At 45.7% G+C, this 12,622-nt stretch overlaps 1 protein-coding gene across 1 annotated transcript; it reads right to left on the bottom strand.

Moving 5' to 3' along the window:
- Positions 1 to 6,976: 6,976 nt before the first annotated feature.
- On the bottom strand, positions 6,977 to 12,038 carry Lingo4 (leucine rich repeat and Ig domain containing 4). Its single transcript, XM_047552526.1, has 2 exons — positions 11,932 to 12,038; positions 6,977 to 9,311 (listed from the first exon to the last, which is right to left on the bottom strand). Exon 2 carries the CDS (start codon positions 9,296 to 9,298, stop codon positions 7,517 to 7,519), a length of 1,782 nt encoding a protein of 593 aa, XP_047408482.1. The 5' UTR covers positions 9,299 to 9,311; positions 11,932 to 12,038; the 3' UTR covers positions 6,977 to 7,516.
- Between the last annotated feature and the right edge of the window lie 584 nt (positions 12,039 to 12,622).

Genomic DNA, 12,622 nt, shown 5'->3' with positions numbered 1-12,622 from the left:
TTTTATAGTATGAGTGAGGGATATATTAGGATATATTAAATCAGTCCTGTAGCATTATGTTGATATGCAATCGTACTTCACTTTGCTTTTCTGTATCTATAGGTTAAATACTTAGGAATGCAATTGCTAGGTCAAAGAAATGTGTGCATTGTTTTTTATTTCATTTGGATAGAAAAAAATTATGCAAATTCCTTTCCTCCCCCAAAATTTTTTCTAATTTTCATTTCACTAGCAAGGTTTGAAAAGGATTTTGGTAAGTATAGCATTGCCAAATTGCCTTCCTCAGAAGTTTCTCTCCCATCAGCAATGTGTGAAAAACTGTTTCATTGCACACTTATACAGTGTGTTATCATGTCTTGATTTTTGACAATCGGATAGTGTGAATGGTATCTCATTGCAATTTTCATTTTCATTTCTTTTTAGGTTGAGAGTATTTTAATATGTTTAACTGGCAAATTGTATTTTTTGTAAATGATATATACTTTGTTAATATTTTTATTGGTTATTGAATCTTTCCTTAATATTTACTCTTTGTTTGTATTTAAGTTAAAAATAATTTCCTCTTTTCCCAGTTGGGTTTATGTCTTTTTTTTTTTTTTTTTTTATGGTGCTATCAGGATTGAACCCAAGGTAGCTCTACCACTGAACTACATTCCCAGCCCTTTTTATTTTTTATTTTGAGACAGGGTCTTGCTAAGCTGCCCAGGCTGGCCTTGAGCTTTTGATACTCCTGCCTCAGTCAAGTCTCTGGGATTACAGGCATGCAGTACCACACCCAGCACGCCAGTCTTTTAACTTCACTTATAGTGATTAAAAAAAAAATGAAATTAAAAAAATTTATATGCAGTTGAACATCACATTTTCTGAGAACTTTTGGGTTTCATATCATATTTAGAAAAACTCCCACCAAAGTTTATTTTTTAAAAAAATATTTTTCTATTTTTTTGTACCATCTTTTCGTATATGTGAATTTTTGCATTTTTGTTTGTTGTTTTTGCAGTACTGGGGATTGAACCCATGGCCTTGCACATGCTAGGCAAGTGCTCTACCCCTGAACTATATTCCCATCTCACATAATGTTTTTTGATTCATCTGAAATTTATTTTCATATAAAGATGTAGATAGAGGTCCAACTTTGTTTTGTCCAAGCCTTCTTATTGAATAACCTTATTTTCTCCATTGTTTTTGAGTGTTATCTTTAGAATACCTCAATTGCTACATGCATCTGATTCCATTTCTGGATTTTTCATTTTGTTCCACTGATCTATCTACATTTTATCTACATTCTGTTGTTTTTTTTTTAAACAATTGATGTAATTTGGATTTTTAATACAATTTTAAAACAATGTACAATGTGCATGGAGAAAAATGATAAGTACACATTTTGATGCATTTTCAAAAATGAAATACATTTGCATAACCAGCACCAGTTCAAAAACCAAAACATTATCAGTGCCCCAGAAACTGTCCTGTGTTCCTTTCCAGTCACTATTCCCCTTAAGGATAACCACTCTTCTGACTTCTAGTTTTGCCAAACACACACACACACACACATGCACACACATATAAATAGAATTCAGAGTATATACTTTTTTGTGTCTGGCTTCCTTTGTTTATTTCTGTGAGATTCAGCATATTGTATATAATTTTAAGCCATTCATTCATATTACTGTAGTATATTTATATTGTGCTATAATTTACTTTTCTATAGTTAATGTTATTTTGTTTGGAATCACATATTTTTAGTTTAGAGAATTGTTGTGTTTATGATATAGAATCTTCCTATAAATTGAAGTCATTGATGGTCTCGTCAGTAGTAGTTTAAAGTTTTCAACATTTACATGTTTCTTGTTAAGATTATTCCTAGGTAATTGAGTGTCTTGATTGCTATAGCTATTTTTACTTTAGAAAGGTTACAGAGTAGTTTAAAGCCAAGAAATAATGGCCAGTGTTGCTATAAAAGGTGCAGCATTACTTTATAGATCCATCATCTTCCAGCTCCAATGGGGGTGGGATAGGCAAAAAAAGAGGAAATCAAATGGAAACACAAAATAGGTATTAAAAATTAAAGTTATACCATAGGAGGAATTTCAATATCAGGGCATTGAAAAGTCAGGTGGATTCACTATTCCTGGAAATTTTTAAAAAGAGGGTTAACTTCTAACTGGTTGGTAAAGTTGAAGAGTAGAGGAAATAACTTTAGTTGAAGTGATTCTAATAGATGATTCCAAACTCGCTCTCAAGTCCCTGTGCATTTGGAATTTTCATCTCATTTCCCTTCTAAGAACCCAATCAAAATTGAGAAATTGAGTGTGAGATGCTGGATTGGGTGAATAGTAATTTCTGTATTTTCATCTCCAATTCCTTAGAGTCCATTCTGTTTCCTTGATGGGTGTTCTGAATAAGCTGCAGGAGGCAGTAGGTGAAATAAGTAAACAGAAGGCCTGGGTTTCCCAGAGAATTTGGTGAGCAGGTGTGGCCATTCAGTAAATCTGAAACAGGATAGTAGGATTGTAGAGTTTAGCTAGTGTCTGGGCAGTGAGTGGTTCCCAGTTACAGGTAGCCTGACTCCAGAGCCTTGGCAGCTTACAGAGTTCCCCTCCCATACAACATGTGAATGAGCCATTCAAGTGACATTCAGTTGCCTACATCTGAAGAACAGCACTCTCCTCTCCTTTGCTCATCCTAGGAGTCGCTCCTTTCTTCTGCATTTATCAAGCTTCTTTATCAGAAACCAGCAGATAGGAGCAAGAACCTTATTCTCATAATTTATGCTGGTGCTACTGCATGTTTTGATCAGATTGATGAATTGTGTCAGGTATCCTGGGAGAGATTCTCCTTACCTTCTCTGGCTACTACCTCCCAACTCTTAAGTCTTGTTTGGTTTCCCTTACAAAACGTGACTTGGGAATCTCTAGTCTTAGACATTCTCCAGTGTGAGTTATCCTTACACTTAGAGTGAGTCTTCTGCCTGCCCTTTAGTAATGAGTGCTGATGGGAGAAGAGGACAGGGCCCATTCCACCACTTGTGCTAAACATCTCCTTCACACTGTAGTTCTTCCCAGCCTGTCTCCTTGCCTTCAATGGATTCCAGGGAGCAAAAACAACCTAAGCCTTCAGCTTTTCACCCAGCAGCTGGAGACTTCCACAGCAGAGGTTCTTTTTTCTTTTCTGTATCTGTTTTTTTGGTATTGAGGATTGAATCCAGGGGTGCTTAACCACTAAGCTACATCCCCAGTCCTTTTTAATATTTTATTTAGAGACAGGGTCTCACTGAGTTGCTGAGGCTGGCTTTGAGATCTTTCTGCCTTAGCCTCCTGAGCCACTGGGATTACAGACATGTGTCATCACATCCAGCTTTATTTTTTATTTTGAGCCAGGGTCTCACTAAGCTGCTGAGGCTGACCTCAAACTTGCAATTCTCTTGTCTCAACTTCTCCAGTGCTGGGGTCATAGGTGTGTACCATCATACCTGGCCCACTATAGAGGTTCCCAGTCTGCATTTCTTAGGATCTGTGGTGGCTTCCAAATGACTGGATAATGGATAAACATTTTTGTTCCTAACTTGCACCAGTTATTTGTGGAGGGGCCCATGATTCAAAGTTGAGGATCATTCCCTTGCAGTGCTCTCATTCCCTGAATCAGGATCTAGCCTGGTAAAGGAAATGGAAGTCAGAAATTAGAGCAAGAATATTATCAAGGACCAAATGGGACATGCTGAAATGGTACCAGAGTACTTTGGATCTAAAGTTCTCTCAGTCTAGGTGAGACCATGACTGAGATGGAGGTGAGGAAGGGTAGAAGGAGGGTGCAATGAGATGACTTCAGGAATGACCTGCCAGGCAGGGGTAGGCAGAAGGTGGGCAGAGTGAATGGATTCAGACAGCTCACAGATTGTTCCACCATACTGGAACATTTCTGAACAGCCTTTCTCTAACCTAAGAGGTTGCTGAGGTTAGAACCTAGAAAAGGAACTAGGAAATCCGAAGTCTTCATATTTAATCATAAGAGGGTCCTTTACTGGGAGATGGGCATTTCACATCAGTCTGCCTGATTCCTGGAATTCCTGCTCCTATCTACCCATCATGGAGGAAGAAGCAGTTAGACCTTTGGGAGATGGGTTGAGGCAGAAAAGGTAAAAATAACTTCCTGAAATAGGTGTATTAGAGTTATGGAAGGAAGGTGAGGACTAACAATAGATCTGCTGCCCTTAAAAGTTTAGAATGAGTGGGGTGGAAGGTGTTACCTTGTCACAGTTCATGTCCTGCAAGTGAGAGGTCCTGGGAGAAGAAGTTATAACAGTGAATGTGGCAGTATGGTAGAAATTATGGGTTTTGAGTCAGATAACCCTGAGTTCAAATATAGTTCCTGTACTAACTAACTGTGTACTTGAGCAACTTAATTTACCTTTAGTTGATGAGCTAAGATGCCTATCTACCATATGGGGTTGATGTGAGGATTCAATAAGAAAGCATATATAAGGCCATTTACATAGAGGAGACCCTAAATAAATGTTTTCTTCTCTCTGGGCAGTTTTCTTCTCTCCCACCTTGGGAAGAGCCTCCATTGAACTGCCTCTGTCACATCCTTGCATGTGGACATGCCCCACAAAACCACATGGTGTACCCACTCATGTTCCTGGTTGCAATTGCACACTCATTGGCAAACACACCAGCCTGTACAGTCACAACTGAGCTAAGAGCAGCCTTTCCAGACAGGTAAGAGGAGGGACTGACTTGCTGGTGATTTGACAAGCTGTAGAACCTGGTCACCTTAGAGGGCTTTAACCCTTGAAGCTATCCCAGAAAAACTGGGAAAGGAGAATAGGGGTGGTGGGGTGGTAGTCAGGAATAGTCCCACAGGCATTTCTGTGAGAGGTACTATTTCTTGGGTGATATTTTGTCCACTAGGGAGATTCTATTCTATGCTTAGGGTCATTGTTTTTGGAGCTGCATTCTAGCTGTATAGTAGCTTTTAGCCACATGTGGTCATTGAGCACTTTTAAAGGTGATAGTGCAACTGAAGAATGGGATTTTATGTTTTTTTTAATTGTAACTAAAGTTTACAAAAGATAACTTGATTCAGTTATTGGAAACTTTTAAGTATGTTTGGAACAATTTGGATGTGTGAATCTACTTTTCTAGTGGTAAATTTAATGAAATCTATATACAGATATTTCTGGTTAAAAAAATTAGTGATTGAATTGAAATGTACTATGAATATAAAATATACACTGGATTTCAAAGACCAAGTATGAAAAAATGTTACATATTTCATCACTGATTTTTATATTGATAACATGTTGAAATAATAATAATTTGGGTACATTGGGTTAAATAAAATGTAGTATTGAAATTAATTGTACCACTTCATTTTGACTTTTTTAATGGGGCCCCTAGAAAATTTGAAATTACACATGTGACTCAACTTCTTTTTCTGTTGGGCATCTCTGTTCTTGAGACTTTGGACAACAGCATCTTCCTGTGCCAGACGTTCATTTGTCCCTGACTGCCTGCCCCAGGGGCTTCACAGAGAAGATTTCTCTGAACAGCAGGGCTGTTCTGCCCTTATCTGCATTGCAGAGAGGACAAGTAGACTGAGAACCACTGGTGCCAGACTCCCAACTCCCAATCTAATAAGCTGGTGGAAGTTGATGGGGAGGAGGGTACATCGTAAACCAGAGAGGGGAAGGTTTCTAGGATGCTAATTGAGTTTGTGCATAAGTGGGGGAGGTTGGGGAGGAGGACTCAGGGATACCTATTTCTGAAGAATGTTAATTTCTTCAGTCTCACTCCTTGAATTGCTGGATTCTCACATTCACTTCTGCCCCATTAAAGAGCTTGCCTGGCCTGAAGTCCTGCTTTGATTTCTCCATGGCACTGGCTGCCCTCACCTATCAGGGACAGTTTGAGCTGGGACTGTTGTAATGAGTAGATCTCCTCAGACCAAGGACAAACAGCAGCGGCTAGGAAGCTCATGATGTCTGCATATGGTTTGGTGTGGTGTGGGAGGGGACACCACAGGGGGAGGGAAACTAAGGATGCTGGGCATATGCTGCTGCAGAGAGAGAAAGGCTCCCTGGGGCCACGTGATTCTTCACTTGTCAGTCCCTCCTCTCTGCTCCTCTTTGCTCCTCCCCTTCTGATGATGCTGAGACTGTCACCTGATCTCTTCAGCTCTCAGCATCTCTACTTTTGGGGCTTTGCTTTGTCCTCTGTTTGAAACGCACTTTGTGGTAGTCAGCACTTCCAAACCTCTCATTCCACTTCCCTGTCTGGGTGACGTCTGTCCAGAGATGGCTTCCCACTAGGGCTATTCCAAACCCAGATCCAGGGTTGCTACAGAAGGAAAGGGGAAAATAACCAGGCAGGCAGGTCCTACTGCTCCCCACTTCTCTCCACTTTTCACTTGCTGGGCTGCCCTCCTTGTTCCTCTCAGCCTAGCCCCTTTTGTGTTCTGGGTCTCTCTCCTTTGACAGCTTTGCATTTGTTAGTCATTTTCTAGGAGTTCCCTGTAGCTTTATCCCCCCTAGTGCAATAGGGAATTTGTGACACCAGAAAGGTTAGAAAGAAGGGAAGGAACTGGGTATCCTAGGCTGGGATTTCTGCACAGGGATCCCTGGATGTTGCCCCAGCTGCAGAGAAAGGGAGTAAGAGGAAAAGGATTTAGACTGAAAGGGGTTGGGAATACTGATCTTTCCAGACACAGTAGGCCCCCTTACCTTGTATGTCAAGCTGGGTTAGGTGGAAGTGAGGCCACTGGGTTGGTTACATGGTCAATAGACAGTAAGGGAAAGATGAGAAGGAAATAGACTGAAGTAAAGAAAGTTCCAGAGATGGTGTTTTGTTTTGGCTGCAACTATAGTGACATTTTGGCAGCAGGTTTAATGATCAGACAGACAAAGGAAGGTGGTGGCTCATGCAGACACAGTGCCAGTGTGTGGTCCATCCTCCCCCATATCACATGCATGCATCCTCTTAGCTTGAGAATCCTTGGCTCTGGTTCCTTGCACCTACAGCCTGGGACTAGGGTGTGATGGGGAGCAGCAAAGAAAGGGAAACTCCTGGGTGAGAAGCAGAGACCCCAAGAAACAAGTGTCAATTCCATGTCTCACCTCTGAAACAATCATAGCTATGATTGGCAAATGGCATTGGCCATTAAAGAATGTAATTGTGCGAAGAAAGCCTAGTGGTTATAACAGCAGACTGAAACTCAGTTATGTTTCCTGCTTTGTATGGGGGTGGGGGTGAAGGGAGGGTTGGGTTGACTACAGGGTCTGTATCTACAAATTCCTTGCACCCTCAGAGAAGAGATGTCATTGCTGTTCTCAGACTGGAAAGGCACGGACAGCAGCACCTTTCTCAGGAGGTGTCACTAATTGCTGGCACAAGGCAGGTGGCAGGTTTGGGAGATTTGGGCTACTTGGGATGAGGTTCTGGTCCAAGTGGCCTTGGTTCTGTCTTTCCCTTTGGTATGTGAATTGGACTTGTCTGGGTCCCCTGTGTGGAAGGAAAAGTCAGAAGAGCTTGGCAGTGACCCGATTACCCCCAGAGTTCTTATCCCCAGAGGACCGAGGTGCCACAAAGTCAAAGGTCATGTGGTGTTTGACCCTGCCCTTGCCCTTGCTCCAGAGGGCAATCAGGCCAAAGCAGAGGGTCACTGAGGTGAGGAAGGGGAGGAAACCAACCACTAGCACCATAGCCACACCCCTACTGTCCAGAAAGAAAGGCCCTGGGATCCCTGGCATGGTGATGTTAGGATCAGTGAGAGTGCCATTTGGTGGTTCAACTTGAATTACTTCTAGCCAGGTCCTCAGGGAGTCATTCCCAGCTACATTGCTGACCACACAGACATAGGCCCCTCTGTCCTGTAGCTGTACTGAGCGGATCTCCAGTGTCCCATCCTCTAGGACCCTTACTCTCCCTGCCCTTCCCAGCCAAGCCCCTTGAGGCCTCATCCAGGAGACAGTGGGCGCTGGGTCTCCATCTCCAGAGCAGGAAAAAACGGCATGTCCTCCCTCCTCTGCAATGACCCACCGAGGCCCAGACTTCTGGATCAGGGCTGGTTTGCAAGTAAAATGCCCTGGAGGCAGGATGTCTGAAAACTCCCTCAGGCTCTTCCCTTGGACATGCTGGGGGCCAGCACAGGCAGGGGGGGATGTGCCAAAGTCCAGGCGGCTACGAAGCCTAAGCAGCCAGAGAAGGCGACAGTCACAGGTGAGGGGGTTGCCAGACAGCCTCAGAGTGACCAGTTTGTCTGGAGACGGGAAAGCTGTTTCCTCCAGGGTCTGAAGAGCATTATCTGCCACATCCAGCAGGTGGAAGGCTGTCAAACCGTGGAAAGCGTGGGCCTCAATGGAGGTGAGGCAGGCCCCTGATAATCGCAGCTCCTGGAGCCGTACCAGGGGGGTGAGCCTCCTGGCTGGAATGGCAGAGATAGGGTTCTGAGATAGATCCAGGACCCTGAGGAAGCTCAGGTGGTGCAGAGCTTGGAAGGGCACAGAGCTCAGGTTGCAGCGAGTGATAGCCAGGCTGCTCAGATTGAGCCCAATCAGACTCCCAGGGTCCAGAGCCTCCAGAGATGGCCAGTGATGGATCTCCAACTCCTTGAGCTGTCCCAGTCCCCGGAGTGCCCCAGCCGGCAGCCTCTCAATATCCAGTTCCCGAAGTCTAAGGACCACTAGTGCTGGGAGCCGGGCAAGGGCTAGGCCAGGCACCATGCTGAGGTTGCAGCGCTCCAGGGTGAGGGAGCTCAGCTTGGCCAGTCCTGCAAAGGCCCCTGGAGCCACAAACACCAGGTGATTGTCCCCAACCTCCAACTGCTGGAGGCTGCCTAATTCACCAAAAGCTCCATCAAGGAAGAGAACAATCTGGTTGAGACGAAGGTCTAGCAGTGTGAGGGCAGACAGCCCTGAGAAGACCCCAGGCCCCACAATTCGGAGCCGATTGCCCTGCAACCTCAGGGTGAGTAGGCTTTGTAGGCCAAGGAAGGCCCCAGGCTCAAGGGTAGAGAGCTGGTTGTGGCTGAGGTCCAGTTCTTGGAGCAAGCCCAGTCGGGAAAGCATGCCCCGCTGGAGCCCCCACAGGCGATTCCCACTTAGGTCCAGGAGCTCAGTGTCCAACGGGAGTCCCCCAGGGACAGCCTCTAGTCGCCTATGGGCACAGAGCACCGCTCGGGGCTGGGAGGCACAGTCACACATGGCAGGGCAGCTACCTCTGCTACCTCCAGGCAGGAGAAGCAGGAAAAGGAGGGGGCACCATGGGGGCCAGATTTGCTTTGGAGCTGTGGTTGCATCCATCCCCTCTTGAGTCCTGGAAAAGATGATGACATGGCCCTTTTTGGAAAGTGGCTTCAGGTGATGGTGACCCTGGACTTTCTCTAGCCCTCCTTATTGAGGAGCAAAATTGGTCTTTCTTGGAGTTGCCATCAAGTAGGATACAGAACTAGGAAGAATTCTGGTATACAACCTCCCTGGGGCTTCCTGGGACTCCTCTTTAGGGAATATTTCCTTTCCTCCCCATCCCAGTCCTGGCTAACTGGTCACGTGCTTATTATAACTAGCTCATGAATCCCTAGTCAATCTGATTTTTGTGGGGAAAGTTTTATTGGAATGGAACAGATAGCAGAAGGGAAATAACTGAGTCTCTCTATAACAGTTTACCCCTGTATCTGTAAGATCTGGGAATAACTCAGGTCCCTTCTCCCTAATATCCCCTCCTGAAGCTCTGTTCTCCCTCTCAGCCCACCCTTGATCATCTCCCATGTCATGTGGCTTTGCCTAAGACTCAAGGAAAACACATCCTTGACCATATCTGACTGGAGAAATGTCCTCAACTCAGCTAAGTCACCCCAGGCTCACAAAGGCCTAAGCTCTTCCCCTGTCTCTACACTCCTACAGCCTGGCCCAGGGACTGAAGTCTGGGTTGGCAGATCCAGTCTCCCCAGAATGCCTGTGTGGATGATAGTCCAGCTGTACATTAGCCGTGACCCAGGGTGTAGGGGGCACTCTACAGGGGAGCCGGGAATCTTACCAACCCCTCCTCTCCTGAAGATGAAGTTGGGATGTGTGAGGGATCCAAAGGGTACCCAAGGTTTGCGTTGCTTGGTTCTCACTCTTCTCTTATAATCCTTGTTCTTTTTATAGTACCAGGAATTGAACCTAGGGACACTTAACCACCGAGCACATCCCTATTCCTTCTTTATTTTTTATCTTGAGACAGGATTTAACTAAGTTGCTTAGGCCCTTGATAAATTGCTGAGGCTGGCTTTGAATTTGTGATTCTCCTGCCTTAGCCTCCTGAGCTGTTGGGATTACAGACATGTGCCACTGTACTCGGCTCTTATAACCCTTCTGACTAGTGTTTTGATTCTAGTCTGTGTGTGAATCTGGGGGAGAGCCCTTTGTCCCCTCTGGCCTGAGCTAAGATGGATTGTGATCCTGGGAAGCATAATAAAAGAGGAGAGATAGCATCTGACCTGATCCTGTGGGGTGGGGAGAAAAGGAACCCTTGGCTGGCACAGCAGATATCTGGGTTTCTGGGTACCAGCAGCTGGGCAATATCAGGAAGATGGTAACTACAATGATCATCAGAGGTTGTCTGAGGTAATAGAGGAAAAGGGGTCTTGAGTAGCAAGGGTTCCTCAATTTGCCCTGTTCAATGCAACAGGGACACCAAAGGAGGTAAAGTATTGGAGTTGGCAAGGGGTGGCTAATGTGATAGTAGGAAGAGCCAGCTGATTCTCTTGGAGGCAGCATCCCTGACTGCAGGTCCTGATCGCCTCTGGATTTTGAAGCTCCGGGCTTTTGGGTCCTGTGGGGTCAGCTTTCTGCTCTGTGCCCTATTTTCTCCCATGTGGAACACAGGACAATGTGACTTCTTCCCCTTCCTTTCTATTCTCCACCCTCCTCTAGCAGGATCATTCTGGAGGCTGTCCTCTATCCACCTCAGAGGACTGTAGTAGTTGGGAAACAAAAGAAAGAGACCAAATTAGACCCCCAGCATTACAGTTGAGGGGGTGTAAAAAAGCAGAGGGATGCAGGGAACTGTTCAGAGGCTTTGGGGATGGAAAAGAATGGCAAGGGGCAAAGGCTGCTAGTGGCCTCCTTTGTCCTTACTCTAACCTAACAGGTATCTGGCATGCTGAGTTCTCCAGGGAGAGGAATACACAGCTTCCCTCCTTCTTCCTGTGCCTGTTCTGGGAAGTCCACCTGACAGCTAGCTCTTCATCACTGTTGCTGCAGTTCCTACTCATCCTTTTTGTTCTGCATTCAGCAAAAGTGCAATGAAGCATGTAACCCAGCTTCCTTCCTTCCCATTCCCATGAGTTCCCTCTTAGTCCCCTAAATCTGCTGGACTAGGGGCTGGGAGACCTGGAGCCAGACTCTTATTTATAAAGTGGCTAATTTAATCACAAACTTGCCAAGCTCCATGGATACGGGACTGGCTTCTAGCCACTTTGCAGGAGGAGATAGGTGTCGGACCATTTCTTTCTCTCCTTCAATGGGGTATGGGCATCACCCTGTCAAGGATAGGGAGGTTCCTTCTTGCCCCTATGTGGTAGTTCAGAGACATATGTGAACATGAGTGTCCTCTTTAAAGCTCACCTGACTGAGGCATAGGGTCCTGTGTGGGGAGGGAACTCTTGGGGGAAAGATTTCTGGAATATCCACACTGACCATGGGGGAAAATCCTACCCAGGGGTAGGGGGATCTCTGGGGAAAAGAGGGTGAGATCTCCATGGAGTCCTTCCACCCAGGGGCACCTGGAAATTTTAGTTTGTCCACAAAAGTCCTGTGGCACCAGGATTAATGGTTGGTGGGGGTGGGTTACAAACCCTCTTTCATTGACAGGCACACCGATTTGGCTTTGTCTCTGAGAATGTTATAGAAAAGGGCAGCTGCAGTTTGGGACAGCAGACAGGGGCACTTACCGGAGATGCTGGAGGGTGGCATCAAGTTGGACACTGCATCTGTCCAGGGCTGGGGGCCCCGTCCCATTCGAGCTGCACCTGGGGCCACTGCACCTCCCCTCTGTGCCTCGCTCCCCACTCCCGCTGCCCGCCCGCCTGCCACCGCCACGGCCACTGCCACCACTGCTGTTGCCGCTGCTGCTGCTATTGCTGTGATCGTTGCTGCCAAGATAGGGAGAGAAAAGAGCCAGGAAGCATTTCTCCTTTTTTTTTTTTTTCTCTCTCTCTCTTTTTTTAAATCAGGCGAGAATGAGTCTGCAGCAACCCTGTTGGTGCAAAATAAATAAATAAAGCAACCAGGGAGGTCTGCAGCAAGCGGCCACTACAGGATGTCAGTGGAGGAAAGAAATGAGCGGGGAGGCTCTGTGCAGGGATGGGTCTGCAAGAGCGGCAGCCAGGTAACACGAAAGGGTCTCTCTGACATCCAATTCCCCTCTAGGGAGCTAGGGAGCTCCCCAGCTAACCATCTTCAGAGGATTGTCTTTTGGTCTCCCAGATGCAAGGCAATTCTGTGCAACCTCTAAATCTAAATAGCCCCCATGGGTATCATGTATGGGAAAGTTCTCATTTCACTACATTCCCTGTGGAGCTTAGTTTCAGGTTCCTTAGGTGGAAGTACCTGAGGATTAGCTTAGGAGCCTTAGCGGGGAAC

Source organism: Sciurus carolinensis, chromosome 1 (assembly GCF_902686445.1).
Source record: "Sciurus carolinensis chromosome 1, mSciCar1.2, whole genome shotgun sequence".
In the NCBI taxonomy this organism is placed as follows: Eukaryota; Metazoa; Chordata; class Mammalia; order Rodentia; family Sciuridae; genus Sciurus; species Sciurus carolinensis.
The sequence above is the reverse complement of the archived record's forward strand: the minus strand, read 5'-3'. Positions and strand labels throughout refer to the sequence as shown.